This window comes from Carcharodon carcharias, chromosome 13 (assembly GCF_017639515.1).
Source record: "Carcharodon carcharias isolate sCarCar2 chromosome 13, sCarCar2.pri, whole genome shotgun sequence".
In the NCBI taxonomy this organism is placed as follows: Eukaryota; Metazoa; Chordata; class Chondrichthyes; order Lamniformes; family Lamnidae; genus Carcharodon; species Carcharodon carcharias.
This window is the reverse complement of record NC_054479.1, coordinates 101,717,590-101,735,842: the sequence shown is the minus strand read 5'-3', so window position 1 is coordinate 101,735,842 and position 18,253 is coordinate 101,717,590. Positions and strand designations below refer to the sequence as shown.

At 41.5% G+C, this 18,253-nt stretch overlaps 1 protein-coding gene across 6 annotated transcripts in view; it reads right to left on the bottom strand.

Annotated features, from left to right (window-relative positions):
* Positions 1 to 10,593: 10,593 nt before the first annotated feature.
* Positions 10,594 to 18,253, bottom strand: part of LOC121285635 (mucin-2-like) — a 94,621-nt gene continuing 86,961 nt past the window's right edge. For all 6 annotated transcript variants that reach the window (XM_041202274.1, XM_041202276.1, XM_041202277.1 and 3 more), the window contains 3 exons: positions 17,802 to 17,853; positions 14,782 to 14,905; positions 10,594 to 11,011 (listed from right to left, as the gene is read on the bottom strand). In XM_041202274.1, coding sequence (XP_041058208.1) covers positions 10,831 to 11,011; positions 14,782 to 14,905; positions 17,802 to 17,853 — 357 coding nt within the window. In that variant the 3' untranslated portion in view covers positions 10,594 to 10,830. The remainder of the gene's footprint in view (positions 11,012 to 14,781; positions 14,906 to 17,801; positions 17,854 to 18,253) is intronic.

Genomic DNA, 18,253 nt, shown 5'->3' with positions numbered 1-18,253 from the left:
TGGCATTATTAAGCTCAATCTTGTCCTGAGATGGTGTTTCAATAATAATTCCGCAGGTGTGACGCTTGTTGTTGTGTGAAGGGTAGCTCTGTAATGATAAAGAAAGAATGCTAGCTTGGTTGCCAAGGAATCACCAGTTAACTTTTACATGCCTGCCTTGAACATTTGAACTACCCTTTTGGCCAATCCGTTTGAGGAAGGGTGATATGGTGCAGTTTTCACTTGGGTGATACCATTGAGGCTGATAAACTGTTGAAACTCAGCACTCGTAAATGCTGTGCCATTATCAGAAGTGACTACTTCTAGTTCTCCATTAAAAGCAAAACTCTGATGTAGTTTCTCAAATGTAGCGGCCAACATTGGTTAATTCACCTCATATACATCCAAACATTTTGAATGGGCATTGACAATGAGCAGAAACATTGTTCCCAGGAAAGGTCCAACGTAGTCAATGTGTAACCGCACCCAGGATCTCCCTGGCCACTCCCATGGGTGTAATAGAGCTGTCACTGGCAACCTTTGCAGTTGCTGACATTGCACACAGTGCTTTACTAAACTTTTTATTTCACCATCCATCCCAGGCCATGATAAATATCTGCGTGCTATGATCTTCATTCAGGAAACTCCTGGATGTGCACTGTGCAGATAAAAGTGGCTCCCTTCCCTTTGGAGGAACTATCACTCATGCTCCCCATAATAGGATGTCATCCTGGCTGATTATTTCATGTCTTCTGTTGAAGTATGGTTTCATTTCATCAGACATGGGCTCCTGAGACCAACCATGTAGCATTTGTTCTCATACTTGTCCCGACTTATACAGTCTCTGATCTGTTGAGCAGATACCGGTGAGGAATCTAAGAAATTTAACAGTAAAACAAGTTCCTGTGGAACTGGGACGTGGTCATCATTTTCTTGTAAAGGCAAATGACTAAGGGTATCAGTGTTTGTGATTTGATTGCCAGGCATATGTACGAAAGTGTATTCATATGCTGCCCGAATTAAAGCTCATCATTATATTCTTGCTGAGGCCAAGGGCTGTATAGCCTTTTCCTCACTAAACAAACCTGATTGTAGTTTGTGGTCTGAAATGATTGTAACATGGCAGCCGTGTACTGGTGAAATTTTTGACACTAAAGATGATGGGCAGGCCTTCTTTTTCTATCTATGGGTATCCCTTTTCCGCTCTGGTGAGCATCCTTGATACATAACCTATTGACCTTCCGTGCCGTTGTCCATCCGATGAGAGAGCAGTGCTCCCACTCCATAGGGAGATGCGTCAAATGTCAGCACAAATTCTTTTGTCTGGTCATAAATTGGATGAGTCCAACAATTGCTTCATCTTTATGAAAGCTTCCTTCTGGGGCACCTCCCAAGGCCAATGTTGCTTCTTTTCCAGTAGAGAATGCAGGGGGGCCAGCACTGTAGACAAATTGTGTAAGAACTGCCCATAATAGTTGATCATTCCTAGGAATGATTTGAGCTCTGAGGTGTTCTTTGGTGCAAGTGCCTCTCTTATGGCTCTCACTTTCTCGTCAACCGGTTGGAGGCCCTGTGAATCTACCCGGTGGCACAAATAGTTACTCCCCTCACTTGGAACGTGTCCTTTTCTTTTTATAAACACACTCCAGCTTGTAAGAAACCTTTTAAGACTTCTTCTAAGTTTGCCAAATGCTCTTTCTAATAGAGTACAACCTGGTGCAGTCCCTGCAGTAAGCTTTCCATTGTTCTCTGAAAGATGGCACAAGCTGACGAAACACTAAAGGCAATTGTGTAGATTGGTACAATCTTTTAGAGGTATTAATTGTGTCAAATTCCTGGAAGGCATTGTCCAACTCTAGTTGTTGATAAACATGACTCATGTCAAACTTTGTGCACGTTGTCCCTCCGGCTAGCTTGGCATACAGATCTTCAACTTTTGGAATGGGGTACCAGTCAGTTTGTAGTCTCCACAAATTCGGATGCTTTGGTCGGGTTTAAGGACAGGGTCTATGGGTGCTGCCCATTCTGAAAACTGCACAGCTTGTATAACCCTCAGTTTCTCTAGCCTTCAGCTCAGTATCGACTTCTTCTCTTAGGGCATATGGCACTAGTCTCACTTTCATGAGCAAAGGGTTGCTTCAGGATCCACATAAATCTTGGGCTGCAGGCCCTGGAGTTTTCTCAGTTCATCCTTGAAGACAAGTGGCATGCTTTTTATGTAGTTCTGGTAACCCACTTGCTCTCAACTGTAAGATTTTGGACCATTCTAACTTAGTCTCCTTCAACCAGTCTCTCCCCAGGAGCCTTGGACCTTCACCTGCTACTACCATCATGGGTAGCTGTGCCGATTGGCTCCCATAATGGACAGTTACTCTGCTTATGCCTTTTAATTGAATGACTCCACCTATGTATGCTTTAACTTGGCAGCTGTTCATTCCAAGCTTAGTTGATGTTCACCATAATTTAAATATCTGAAAGTATGTTCCCCAATTACTGTAATGAAAACTCCCATGTCCACTTCCATTTTAACAGGTTTGCCATTTAATTTCACTGTGACAAATATTGGTTCTGTCTTTCCAACTTTCAGATTAAACAATTAGTAAATGTCAGAATTTGTTGTTTCAGGCTCTCCTCCATTATAGATTTCATTGGGCTTCTTCTTTTGTTTACCAGCCTGCTTGAATCTTTCCTTGCATCGTCTCATCAAATTTTCCATTTCTATGGCAACAGTAGCATCCGATTTTTTTAAACTGGCAATTGATAAAAGACTGATTGTTTCCACCTCTATTAAATTTATTCTTTGATTTTGTTGCTAAGTTATTTTTCTTTATTCTTCGGCTAGCGGGGGCTGTTTCTTGCTTCTTGACAGAGTCTTGCTTTTTTGCATCACTTTTGGCTGAGATTTCCCACTCGATATGGAAGATGGCACCCTTTTGGGCACCCTGTATTGCTTTTGAATCTCTTACTGTGCTTTCCATGGCCAGCACTACCTCTAGTGCCTTCTTGAAATCCAGATTCACTTCGGACAATAATCTTTTCTGAATAGTGTCCCCTTTCACACCACACACTAAACGATCTCTGAGCATGTTGTTCAGAGTCGTACCAAACTCGCAATGTTCCATTAGCTGCTTCAAATTTGCCACGTAGCATGCAATTGTCTCACCTGGGGCTCTATTTCATGAAATAAACCTGAACCTCTGCATCGTGACTGAGGGCTTGCATTGAAAATGGCCCTTAACGAGGTCCACCAATTCATTGAAATTCTCCGAATCGCGGCACTGGGTGCCATCAAATTTCAAATTAAACCATAGATTTTGCTCCCACAAGTATTCAAGAGAATTGCTCGTCTCTTCTCTTCCTCCGTAATCATGTTCGCTTGAAAAAAGAACGTGAGGCGTCCTATGTATTGAGACCAATCATCTGTGGCTGGTTCAAAAGGATCAATTCTCCCAAATTGTGGCATTTTGAGAGAGGATAACTTCTTCAATTATAACAGAGCTTGCTATTTACAATCACTGGGTGAGGTACCGTGCCAATTCTTTCTAACTTGATTTCTTCTGTTCAATCCTTGTCGCCAGTTTGTTGTAAGGCAGCTGAGTTATGTTATTAGTGTTACAATTGATCTGCAGACACTTCATGGGTGGAAACATTAAGTTTATCTACAACATACTCAGCAGTAACTCCAACTCTATCTCTACACTGATTGCAGGGGTAACCTGCACTACTTTCCTATTGATTACTGTAGATCATGTGATCTCTCCCAACAAGTATTATTCTTAAAGTTACATTACACACTAAATATTCACCACCACTGAGATTGGAAGCTCTGGGCCAAAGTAATCACTCAAGAGAAAACAAGGATACAGTAGGTTCCCAATCTCAAATTCAATTATTTTCCTTTAAATTTAAGAAAAGCCGGTGGAAAAAGACATTTATGCAAAATCTTTATAGAGAACTAAGAGATTTGAACCTTTATTTTTCTATTCATGAGTATGTCTGCCATATTTTCTTCACTGATACAAACAATGTATAAAATATTTTGAATTTTTTCCCTTCTCATTAACCATTCACCTCATCAAAGCCATTGATCCCTCTTTAGGGTTCAGTTACATTGGTACTGGTACTGTTTGGCCTCATGTATATTGCCGAAATATGAACCTCAACTGTAAGTTTCAGGGAACCTTTGGGTGCAGAAGACAACACAATGTAATCCTCACCTCATAACTACAGACACATACAGATTTCCAGGAGATACCAGCTTGTTGTTATAGGGGCAGGAACCCTGGGGGATGTTTCAGTCCTTTGTTTCATGGCACTTGGGACAATGACACTGACCCAATCATACATCTTAAACAAATTAGTAGAGCAGATTAGTTATTGAACTTGCAAACTTGTCCAATGTTACTCAACTTCTCACTGAGCTGTCGCTGATCTGGATCTACATTTTGACCTTAACATAAAAATGAAAGGAGCCTAGCAAAACTGGGGTCAATGGGAATCAGGGGGTTGGAGTCATACCTAGCACAAAGGAAGATGGTTGTGGTTCTTGGAGGTCAATCATTTCAGCTCCAGAACATCACTGCAGGAGTTCCTCAGGGTAGTGCCCTTGGCCCAATCATCTTTGGCTGCTTCATCAATGATCTTCCTTCCATCATAGGGTCAGATGTTCGCTGATGATTGTACAATGTTCAGCACCATTCGTGGCTCCTCAGATACTGAAGCAGTCCATGTCCAAATGCAGCAAGACCTGGACAATATCCAGGCTTGGGCTGACAAGTGGCAAGTAACATTCACGCAACACAAGTGCCAGGCAATGACCATCTCCAATAAGAAAGAATCTAACCATTGCCCTTTGACGTTCAATGGCATTACCATCACTGAATCCCCCACTGTCAACATCCTGGGGGTTACCATTGACCAGAAACTGAACTGGGCTAGCCATATAAATACTGTGGCTCCAAGAGCAGTTCAGAGGCTAGGGATTCTGCAATGAGTAACTCTGTCCCCAAAATCTGTCCACCACCTACAAAGCACAAGTCAGGAGTGTGATGGAATACTCCCCACTTGCCTGGATGAGTGCAGCTCCCATAACACCCAAGAAGCTTGACACCGTCCAGGGCAAAGCAGCCCGCTTGTTTGGTATCCACAAATATTCACTCCCTCCACCACTGACACATGGTGGCAACAGTGTGTACCATTTATAAGATGCACTGCAGGAATTCACCAAGGTTCCTTAGACAGCACCTTCCAAACCCATGATCCCTACCATCTAGAAAGAAATGGGCAGCAGATGGATGGGAACACCACCGCCTGGGAATTCCACCCCCAAGGCACTCACCATCCTAAGTTATATCACCGTTCCTTTGCTGTAGTTGGGTCAAATTCCTGGAACTCCTTTCCTAACAGTGCTGTGGGTGTACATGGACTGCAGTGGTTCAGGAAGGCAGCTCACCACCACCTTCTCAAGGGCAACTAGGGATGGGCAATGAATGCTGGCCCAGCCAGTGAAGCCCACACCCAGTGAATGAATTAAAAAAAGATTAAATGCATCACAGAAGATGATGGTCATTTATTCTGATACATTTGCTTTGCTTAAAGCTGTAATTAGGTTTGAGCCCTACACTTTCCTGCTACTTATAAAGAAAAATAAGAAACACGATACATACCTATTTACAGCAAGCCAGACATCAGCTATCCAGCCATGAACACTGGTTTTGTATTAATACCAAACAAAATGTAATGAAGTGTGAAAGCCTAAAACCTTCTCAATAAATTGGGGGTTGTACTTGTTAAAGTTGGATAAGTGAATTTGCTTGCATTATTCTTGGTTAACTTTTTTAAAAAATGATAACCTATGATTAAAATTGGTACTTAGCATGTCATAATCGATACTGCAATCTATTTGTGTGTTGATATTTATTTTAAGTGCTTATGGCAATTTGGCATTTTTGAGAAATAAAAAAGACCAATGTAAATCAACTGGCCTAGAGCAGTACTGAGAAATTAAATTAACTCTGCATCCCCTTTTTAACCTTTACAAACATGTAGGTTCCTGTCATTGTGTTGGGTGGGAAGCTCCTAATTAGAATTATTCCCTTCAGAAAGTTGCAATGACATAGCCAAGTGATCTTTCGCTACTTTGTAGCATAATTTTAAGAGATGTGGAAAAATATTAGTCTCTTTGAGTAAATTAAACACTTAATGACGAAATAAGGAAATTAATCCCTTTCAAAGGCTATTTGTAAGCATTCTATCTTAACTGCATCCAGGTCATCTCTCAAGGTCATTTGCAAAGTTTTTCCCTGCTCCTGAGGTAAATAAGGCACTAATGCAGTATACCTGCTGGATTTATATCATGTTTTATATATTCTAGGCTGATTTGCTTGGTTTTGTGGTAATGTTAATGATACTGGACTAGACAATCCAGAGCTGGATTAGTAACCTTGAGAACCTCAGTTCAAGTCCTTCCAGGAGAAGTAGAATTAAGTTTTAATAAAAATATCTGAAACTGTTTGATTGTGTTTAAAACCCAATTAGTTTATTAATGTGCTTAAGTAAAGGAAATCTGATGCAGGGCACTAGCGTCAAATCAACCTCCTGAGCCCATTCTTGCTGGGACCCAGAATAGCAGGCCACTTTCAGAGATAAAGGCCCCTAATTGGCCAATTAAGGGTGGTGGGCAGGTTCCTGGTGCAGCCCGAGGATCAGAAGGTCAGCAACTTTGAAGCCGTGGCTGCCCCACTAGAAGAAGTGGGTGCTGCTAAGGCTGGTCAGGGGATTGAGAGGGTGCACCAATATGAAGAATTCAGAGGGCCCAAGATTTTAGGGGATACCTCCCCGGATAGCTCATTGGGGCCACGGGGGCTGCCTTTCTTGTCCTGCAGTCCTGTCTTAGGAGCATGGAGCCTCCAGTGCTCCACAGACTGCCACAGGAAGGTCGCCTCCACAGAACTGGCAGCCTCCACATGAAGAAGGGGAGTAGCTCTGCTACTGGCAAAATGCCAGCCAGCCCTCCAAATCGCTTCTGATTTGGGCTTTAAACGTGCAAATTGGCTGCCTACCTACATTCAATGGGTAGCTGATCCATCTCACTGCCTCCCCCTGAGAAACCTCCCCCAGAGGTGAGAATGTGTCTGGGAACTGCACGAATGTGGATCCCTGCTATTTTCCCAACTTCCCTGCCTCCAAAGTCACTAACCTGGAGCTGAGAAAATTCAGCCTCTAGTTTTCTTACCCAGTCTGATCTACCTGTGACTCTTGTCTAGACAGATGGAAATAGGCAAGTGAACTGGAACATCATTATTCCACTGGACCCTGAATTTGTGCCTCCAATGGTCACCAGCATGATTGTTCTGCTGGTAACTATCAGATCCAGAAAAAGACAGTAACAGCACTCGCCCCAGCCTGGAAGCTGAGATTCATGCTACCCTCCATTCTGTCTGCTATTGTCTCCTGAGTTGCCTCCAGTGCTTCTTTTGAGGTGGAGGCAGTGACTGATCCTTTGCTACTTTTTCTCAGTGGGGATCTGGTGCTGGTTCCAATGAAGCTGCCACACACTCGACTGGTGCCAATAAGGAAGAGAAAGTTTCCCTGATTTTCCAAAGAAGGGTAACTGTCGGCTCAAGACTCACACCTATCAGTTGAAACACACAACTTGGAAACAGATCTCAGAGCCTGCACATAGATTCGGTGCTCCTCAAACAGTCTTCTTTTAAATTCCCATGATTTTTGGGTCCCATAATTCGGAACCTTGGCAGCCTTCTGCTTGGTCTTGACTAAGGAATTGGGACTTTCTCAGTCACTCCATGTTGCTTGTGCTCTGCAAATCAGCCAGTGCCCATTCCACATTTCAAGCATCAATTCCCCTGGGTGAAAGTCTCTAAACTGGTGCCTTGGAGTGAGGAAACAAGTGCTTTTGGTACTAAATTGGAAGAGATTGGTGCAGAGGAGATGGGGCAGCCTCACACAGCTGTACAGGGAAGGTATCCGAGTTCTCATACGCCTTTTGCACTCATTGTCATTATACGGAACAAAGATCCACCACTTCCTCCTCTTATGCCATCACTGAGTTGATGGATTAGTAGGAAAAGAGGGTAAAAGCTAAGAATGAGTAAGCATTTTATGTTTGTGTAGTGCTACCTGTTTGTTCCTCACTTCGATGCTGAGCTATCTTTTGAAAGGTTACACAAAGTTTCCCTGTACTTCAGCTGCTTACACCTGTTTTACATGGTTTTTATGCCTGCAACTGCACCGATAGGTTTTCAGAGGAGAAGATCCAGCAATCCTGTGTACAATATGTCCTCTACAGCAAGTGGCCAAGGCAATTTTGTTTTGACAGAGGTAACAACAGGGTCACTCACTTCAAAGAAACTTCAGGCCAAGCTGTGCCAACCTGCTCTTGATTTCTGTTCTGCCACTCCCTAAGAGGCGGTAGTAGATTTTGTTTACAGGAAAGAAACATCAGCGTCTACTGAAATAATGAGAATCAACTATCTGAAACTGGGGTCATGGAAGTTGCACAACTGCTGTATTCGTGGAATAGACTACAAAGTGATGAAATTTGGATGACTTTGTGTTCGGTTCAGTGATTATCCCTATCAGTAAAATTATTGCACAGGGAAGTGAAAAGCATCCAACCACACTGGATTGCAGAGCGTTTTAAACTGGATCTGTTTGCTTGAGTAATTTAAGTACAATGGAGCTACTAATCTTTCAGGATAAAATCTAATTTAGGAAGTAAAGTGTTCCAAACAATCTCCACACACTATTTCTGCACACTGCAGTGTCCTGAGAATGCATTTGGAGAAAATCAACCCTACTCTGAGTGAGTGATTTTTTTTTTCACTGATTAACATCATTAATCAGCCAATGTGAATCAGGTCTTTATTGTTAAAGCATGTCATTAATACGTAATAAATGCTTTATAAAATACATTTGTTTTTCTTGGTTTCAGTGGAAACAATGGCTAGTATTATTTCTAAATCTAGGCTACTGGTAAATCCCATGAATGGAATAACCACCATTGTTATATTATATCTACCAATTAATAGAGTGTAGAATAAATACAGGAAATGCTGAAAAAACTCAGCAGGACTAACAGCATCTGTGGAGAGAGAAACAGAGTTAACGTTTTGAGTCCGTATGACCCTTCTTCAGAGCTAAAGAGAAGTAGAAATGTGATGAAATTCATACTGTTTAAGGGGGATGGAGCAGTATAAATTTCATCACATTTCTACTCCTCTTTAGCTCTTGAGCCCATATGACTCAAAATGTTAACCCTGCTTCTCTCTCCTTGGATGCTGTCAGACTTGCTGAGATTTTCCAGCATTTTCTGTTTTTATTTCAGATTTCCAGCATCCACAGTATTTTGCTTTTATTTTAGTATAATGTAGGAAATCTAGATACTGTGGCTAAAATGGATGGAACTTAAAGTGTGAACCAAGGAATAACTCATGGTTAAAAAGTCTGACTATGACCTTGTCTCCACTGTCATAAAACACATTCTTTTATAACTGTGTGCATGTAATTTGTTGCTGAAGATAATGAGGTGCTGATGAGGAAGTAGTTCAACAGCTCCTAGCTTTCCTATATGATGTTCAGGGAGTCCACACTCACTAAGAGCTAGGGTGCGCCACCTCCCATATTGATAAAGAACAAATATTGGCCTGCAGGACTGACACCTGAAAAAAGCTTAAGCCCCTTTACTTAAAACGCTTCAGACAAAATTTTTAGCTCAGCAGGCAGTAATGTGCTCGACCAGCTCGAGCATAAAATGATGTATGTTGGCGTCAGGTGAGCATCGGAACGTCAACATGCACTTGCGCAATATTTCGGTCAGCGGATGGTTGGCAGGCAAAAAGATCAAGTGGCCTTTGCACTTTTTAGGAAACCTCATCCACAGGTGGGACGAGGTTTCCTAAAGCAAATAAAAATAAAAGTTTTAAAATTTAAGTAATAACATCTCCCTGCTCACGCGACAGAGTCACACAAGCGGACATGTTTTATTACATTATTTATTTCTTTATTTTCTTTTTTGAAAATGCTTCATCTCCATGAGGCAGCTCTGCGTCTCAGGGAGATTATGAAGTGCATACTCGCACTCATGTGCGAAGGTCGCACTCACCCGCTCGCACTATCCCCTCCCCCACCTGCACAGACAGCGCTGAGCGCTGTCGCTCGCGTTTCACACTCGGCGGGCTTTAATTGACCTGTCAGCCTCGATCACGGGCGGTGGTCAGCTTCCCAACCACCCCTGCCGAGCCCGCCTGACACAGGCAAAATTCTGCCCTTCACCTTCCTGAGACAGCTCTGGGCCTCTGGGAGATTCTCAAGTGCGCACTCACGCGCATGCAATTGCCCCACACATCCTCCTCCCACCGCCTGCACAGTCAGCGCTGAGCGCTACTGCTTGTATTTCACGCTGGGCGGGCCTTAATTGGCCCACCAGCGTGTAATCGCCTTCTAACCTCGATCGCGGGCGGCTTCCTGACCACCCTTGCCATGCCCGCCCAACAAGGGCTAAATTCTGTCCCAAGGTCCAAAATAGTGGGGTGTTAATTTTTTGCTTCTATATTTTAGAAAGTAAAATTCTAACATATTGATTGACTCTAAAGATTTGTTCCTTGCAGTTATTTATTGATATTTGTTTGTGGTTATGAAAAAGTAGACAGTTTTATTCAACAAAGTAATGTTGCAAAGATTGCTTTAACTCCTGTTGAAAAGAATAGCTAAAAGTAACATGTTTCTCATTTGCTCTTGTGTAGCATTATACTGTAAGAAATTACTTTTGAAAGATAATTGTAAATTGAATTTAACTTTCGCGTTCAAGATCCAGTTTGTTCATTAGAGATTCTAGTGTTCAAAAAATAATTCATGACAGACAACATCTAGGCAGTGACATGAATTGATGTAAATATAGTCGTACGTTGCAGTACTTCCATCCGCACAATCAAGTTTCACTGTCTTACGTTCAGTCTCTCGTTCTCGGCAACATTCACAAGCATGATCAAGGCTGTTTGATGCGGTGTTAAATCTAGAAAATAAGAGATTGTATGTTTTAGCAGAGTAAATGTAAGAACAATGCAACAAAATGACATAGGGCTGAATTTTTCCGTCGGTGAGAAGGGGGCGGGGCCAGCTCGCTGATGTGAAAATGACGAGGGATGATGTCGGGGAAACCTCAGACATCATCCCGCCCCATTTAAATCTTCAGGAAGGCAGGGGCACAGCGACATCAGCTGTCCACCCACCGACCTGTCAATGGCCAATTGAGGCCATTGACAGGATAATTAAAACAGTTAACGACCTCCACGTCCAACCTTAAGGCTGGTGGACAGGCCAGGAACCCCAGCGGGCTTCTGAAAAAACATGAAACCTCATCCACCGGCAGGATGAGGTTTCATGTCAGTTTTTAAAAAGTTTATTAAAGCTTTTGTGCACTTTATTAACATGTCCCATCTTGTGTGACATTGTCACATGAGGGGAACATGTTAATGATTTTTTTATTTTTCTATTTTTAAAGTTTGAAAACATTTCCGTGATCTCCCTGAGGCAGCGCTTAGCCTCAGGGAGATGTGTGCTCTTTCATGTGCATGTCCAAAAGAGTGCATTCTTGCATTTAGGGAATCCCCACCCCGCCCGCACAGGGAGCACATAGCTTCCCGGCGGACATCACTTAAAATGGTGGTGGGGCCTGCTTCCTCAGCGGGGATCGGCTCCCCGCCTGTTGGAGATTGGGTTGGGCCTGCTCGACAGGCAAAAAATTCAGCCCATAGTGTTGATAACAATTTAAAAGAAGGTAGACTTTGGTTTTATACCATGTCCGATTCTGTCTGAAATGTCTAAAGATGCTTCATATAAGAAGCATTGTACAATGACTCGCGTTGGTTTGAAGAATGTGTTGTCATATTCTGAACATGATCAGATAGCAAGCACCATTAGAATAATTTACAGATAGATAAGAGAGGGAAATTTTTGAAAGGTTAGGGGGTTTACTTTAGTGAAATGGTACAAATGTGTTCTGTGCTGTGGTGATAAAACGTGCCTGTTTGAGTGTTTAGTTTAACCATGCAATTTTAGAACCACTTGATGATTGCCATGATTTAACTGGATCTGAAGATTCTAAAACAGACACCTGCAGGTTTCGCACTCAACTGTTGATTTTAGATATGTGGCCTCCTCGCATCCACTTTCACTGAAAGTGTGGAGTGTGTTGGTTGACACACAACAGAACATTTGACAATGGCTCAGAGACTGGAGGAGAGGGCACGCACAGGTTCTCGTCTCTACCAGTGTAGTCCTGGTGGAAGAGGTCCAGAGGAAGAGCGATCTCCTGTAGCTGCAGGAGGGAAGGAAGCCACAGAGGCAGGTAATGTGGTAGATTGGGAGGAGTCCACCTCCAGCTTGGTTTGTGGATTGACGCAGAGCCAGAAACCCATCTTCTCCTGCATGGAAAGGTTGGCCATTTCCATGGGGTAGTCTGTGAAGTCCAACATCGTAATCATGTTTGTCTGATGATTGAGGTCATCATTTTCTATTGCAGGTTCCACGGAATGACCAAAAAGCTTGCATGAAATCACAAAGCATTTTGAAAAATCTCCAAATGGCTTCCATTGCACTACTTACATCTTCCACTGGATGGCAAAGTGCTGCAATGGAAGCTTGGAAGCTGCCATGCTGGCTCTGTGCTCCTTGGTTGCAAGGGATTTGAAGAGCATCTTTGTGCCCAAAGATCTGTTCTCCACCAGATCACTGAACAAACACCCCGAGCTGGAGGCTTGGGAATCAAGGGGCAGGAACTGACTCTCTTCAGCTGACTGTCTTCCAGCTCCCTCCCCCACCATGCCATCATTTCCCAGACCACTGAGGCACGTGCTGAGATGGCCCACGGCATTTCAAGGGCATCCCAGAAGGATATCTGAACTGCTGTCTTCAGAATCTGGACCCTTAAACCTTCCTTATGACAACTAGCATCATAAAAAGGGTTGTGGCCTCTGCGCTGATTCTTTTTGCTGCTCTCTGTGAGGATTCCTGCACTGAGGGGGTTCTTCTGTATCTTCGATTGGAATACGGAGCCTTTTCAACATATACAGGTAGTGGGTAGTTTTCTGTCTGATCAGTGTCAGACACAGGGGTTCCGAATCTGATTGGAAGTTTTGGGCCATTGTTTCCATTAAGATACAGTAGCACAGCAAGCACTCTTTATAGATAAGGTTCTCAGAAAATTCCTGGGAGAATTGTCGATTGAATGTTGATTAAGTCTTGACAAAGTGTCACAGAAAGTCTTGTAATATATTTCAATGGTCCTCTTCAAATGCAATGTAGTCCTTCAATCACCAGCAGCAAGTGAACAATGAAAGCTGAGCATATGTTTAACTAGCACTCAAAATCCTAGCCACAACTTATTTCCTCTTATTCAGCTTGTCACTATTGGAAGAGGTCATTAATTGAAAGGCTGGCTGGCAAAATGCCATGCAGCCTGTTTTTTAAGTACCAGCAGGCCATGTAACTGTCAATCAGAGCCTTAATGATCCTCCAGCCATTTCAACCATTCACTTCAACTCTTTTACCAACGTGGCATCTTGCATTGAAGGCCGGATAAACCAGCATTGCAGCTCAAGATCCTATGTTGGCCACACTACCTGAAGTACCTAGGGAAAATTACCCCCATAAGATACAGAATGAATAACGAACTACAAAACACCCTAAATAGGTAAACTGCATCAGTTTGGTCATGTTGGTCACCCGGAAGCTGTCAGCATTGAAGGGACACAAACAATTATTGAACAACTTGGCAAGGAACAGTTAGGATATAAGCAGAAACAAAATCATGGTGAGCAACTACACAAAGTCAAATGTACATTTAACAGCAACTTTTCTCAAACATCGTGCTACTATTGATTAGGGTTTATATTTAGCCATTTTTAATTGCACATTGCTGTGCATAAATATGTATTCACTCGAAAATCAATCAAAAATAATTTCTAAATATGTAAACAATGGGCAAAATTTAGCCCTTGCTGGGTGGGCTCGGCGGGGTGGGGGGGGGCGGTGGGGGGGGTGGCAGTTGGGAAGTCAACCGCCACCAGCGATCCAGGCTGGAAGGCGATTTTACATTGGCAGGCCAATTAAGGCCCACCCAGCGTGAAACGCAAGCGGCAGCGCTCAACGCTGCCCGTGCAGGCGGGCAGAGGGCGAGCGCGCATTTCGCGTATGCGTGTGAGTGAGCACTTGGGAGTCTCCCTGAGGCACAGAGCTGCCTCAGGGATAGGAAGAGTTTAAAAAAAGATAATGAAATGAAAAATGTAATGAAACATGTCCCCTCATGTGACTCTGTCACATGAGCAGAGACATGTTATTAATTAAATTTTAAATGTTCTATTTTGTTTTTATTTGCTTCAGGAAACCTCATTCCGCCCGTGGATGAGGTTTCCTAAAAATGCAAAGGCCACTTGGCCTTTTTGTGTGCCCGGCAACCTTAAGGTTGGTCGGGCTGCGAAAAATTTATTTTTATTACCTTGCTAATGGCCTTAATAGGCCTTTTAATTGTCGGCAGACGCGCTGCTGACTCCGGCACACGCCCGCTGACCCCGACATATCGCACAAGTGCGCATTGACATCGGGACACACACCCGACGTGTCATTTTGCACTCAAGCGGGTCAGTCGTGCGCTCGCCTGCCAAGGTAAAAATTTTGTCCAACATTTCTAGTTCCAATCTCAGTAAATTCTTATTCTTCATTAAGAAGCAATATTTAACGATTCTTATTTAAGTCACAATTAAAAACATAAAAGGAAGTACTTACTTGGTTAATCCAGGACAAGAACCGTCACATACAGTCAAATCAATTCGTCCTGAACATTTTCTACCATTCAGTATTTTTGTGACATTTTGTGCTTGGATGTGCCTCTTGCAGGTGAATACTAGAACTAATAAAATCAACAACACTGGTTAAAACTTAAGCTACAGTTGAATCTGGAAAACACACTTATAAAATTATATTGTTAAGAACTCAGATGGTTCAGGCATAGTCGGTCATGAATTTAAGAAAATTCATCCCTACTGATTTATTTTTAACTAATATTCAAAGTTATTTCTTCCAGAATGCCTGTGTGTGCATAATTTTAATATCACCAATTACCTCTAGGTGAAAAGAAGACAAAACATTCAAAAGAACTTTATTAATTCTTTGACATGAAACAAAAACATTCTACATGGTCATCGCCACAACATAATGTTTTAAAATGAATTTTTGTGCCCAAGTGAAAGGGTTGGGGAACAATCAATATTAAGGACATCCAGGTCAGGTTTAGGATAGATGGTGCAGAGTAAGCCTCTTACTACTCTGCTCTAACAATGGCCTCAATAAAAACTTACAAAGCACTTTCCTGCTCCAGAAGTGTGATATTTGCTATTTTATCTTTTTTACATTTCAGCACCTTAAGTAACAATTCAGGGTGCTGAATCCAGGTGTGCTTTGAGACATGACAAATCCACAGAAACTGACTCATATGACACAACTGAAGAAGAACAAGGGAGTTCTCCCAGTGTCTTGGCCAAAAATTATTCAATTTACATCCATTCAATTAACATCCAAAATAGATGATCTGGTCATTTATTTCACTGCAGATTGTTGGGCCTTGTTGTGTGCAAATTTGCTGTGCATTTCCTACAATACAACAGTTACCACATTTCAAAAATACTTCATTGGTTGCAAATGCTTCAGGATGTCCTGAGATTGTGCAGGGTACTATATAAATGCAAGTTTCTCCTTTATAGGCAGAAAACTAGGGAGATTGTTATTCCTTCATTCTGGGTTGTATATGAACAAGAGGTGAAGGTTCTCTATTTAATTAACTGCATCACATAGTTTAATACACTCTGCAACACCCAGTCTGAAGTTTTTGTAGGCAGAGTGAATCATTTAGATTTAGCAATGGGTAATCAGTGAATAATGATTGATTTAGAAACTGGAATTTCTAATACATTTGGGTCCAAAAATATTACCCCATAATTGAACAAGTTTCAAAACAGGATGGTTGTTTCACATTGTAGAATTACTAAGACCAACATAATGGGAAATCTGCATGAAAAGCAAACTAAGTGATTTTTAGAAGTGCATACAACAGAAAGTTATCTGCACGATTGGAGCACAAAAAGACTCAAAACCAAATTTTAACTAAACAAAAACAAAAAAAGTAGTAATGAACCACAGAGACCAAGGTGGTAGCAGAACTGTTGTAATTGGCCTTAGCACATCTGAGCTGAAATAGGGAAAAATCAACTAGGTTTCCTGCTTCAAAGGGCTAATTAGTGACGCCTACTGAAAATACAGATGTTAGATAGATACAAAATAAGGATGGATTATGATGCACATGACATGACTACACTGGCAACTGATATGTAAGATGAAATTCTTCTCCGAAAGCCTATCTGAAATTTGGGCATAACAGGGAATGTTGTGCTTGGTTGATGAGTCATACAATTTGTCTGTGATATTTAATAAAGTTTATTCTCTTCATAATTGTTCACATTCTTTTTCTGAATACGAATGTTTTCTATGTTTTCAGACTTCCTCAATTTCCAGTGTTTCTTTGACACACTAAACCTTTATATATCATCACTCCACTCCACCCACTGGTTTGTGATGGTAGCTGTCTGTAGCCAGAATTCATGATCAGATTCTCAGATAAGTCAGAATGAAGAATGTGACAATGCCCTAAGGCACTAATTGTAATGAATTCAACATGAAGGCCTTGCACACCTATTCTTATAATGCCTGTTAATATGGTACTTGCATGACTTGTTTTAATGGGGCAGTGAACTGCGTATGCAAAATATTTCTCTATTTTTATATCTGTATAAAAATGTTCACTCCAAAATCCTGAAGTTTTTTTTGGATAAACCCAGTAATTGCCCCACCGTGCTTGGTAGCACAGTTTACACAACTTGAAGAGAAATAACCAACACAGATATTGGAAGAAAGGACATACTCGTGACATTGAAGCCAATTGTACCCTACATTTTCCTGACTGACATCAGTAGGCTCCATACAGACCAAGGCTAGATCCTCAAATCATCGTAATCTATATAAATCAATATCACAACATGTGATGCTTATACCATTAGGGGCCTTACTTTTATTTAAATTGTAAGTCATTGTTTTTTTAAAATAGAATCAGCATCTATTTGTATGTTATAAATAATAGATAAGTCATGACATTTTATTTCAATATGGTTTGTAAAACCCATTGTCAATCTCGTCCAATGGAAAAGTTCATTTACAGATGTGTCCACGGTTATCTACAATACTTGTTACTTCTGAAGATTTTCAGCATGGAGGTTTGCTAACAATAATAACCTCAAAATGTTTTACACCATGACACCTTAATTCATGAGCAAACCTGAAGAATTTTCTGCCAGTTCAGAAATTAAGAGTCGTCTCTGCCTTTATTGAGGGAAAAAAAACAAAGGCCCTTTCAAAATTGAAGTATAGGTAATGCTTCAATGTCTGAAAACTCTGGAAATATTCACTGACAAAATCAGGGTCTACTGAAAACAAAAAAAAATTGGAGAATGTTTATAAAATATTAAGGCCCTTTCAATGCTTTTTTTCTTGGAAAGTCAGAGCAACACTTATCCCTAAAGCACTTTTACAAACACCCATGCTGGGATATTTTTCTAACCCCACTTCTCTTCCCTAAGGTACTTTTCCTGCTTACAATCTTCTCCACCACTCAGTTTAGTCATGACTAGTCATGTGCAACAACGCAAAGGTAAATTAACATATAATTAAATTTTAGTGTAAAAAAATTAAATGGTTACCTGGAGGTTCACACACATAGCAACATTTGTCAACATCCCATTTTCTGTCAGCCTAAACAAAGAGAATGAACAGTAAAAAATTAATAGCGCTCTTCAATTCTACAGTGATAAAACTTTGTGCCTGTAAGAATGTAAAGATGATCATGTGTGACTAAAAAAAGGGAAAAGTTAAGCCTTCCATTTACATACTCATTTTTTTCAGAAATGCTTCAAACTACTTCACGATAAACTTGCTCAATTTAGAATAAATTTGATCAAACATGGGAGAATCACTACCCTTTTTTAAGAATTATTAATTGGTAACTCATTCCTGAGAATCAGCGTCCTCACTGATGCAATTTCACCAGTTCTATGACATTTGTTTGTGGCGCCTGTTTGTGTTGCTGGGAGTTCTAGCCCCCCAACCGATATATTCTTTAAGAGAAAGGAGTAAAATCACATATAGATAAGAG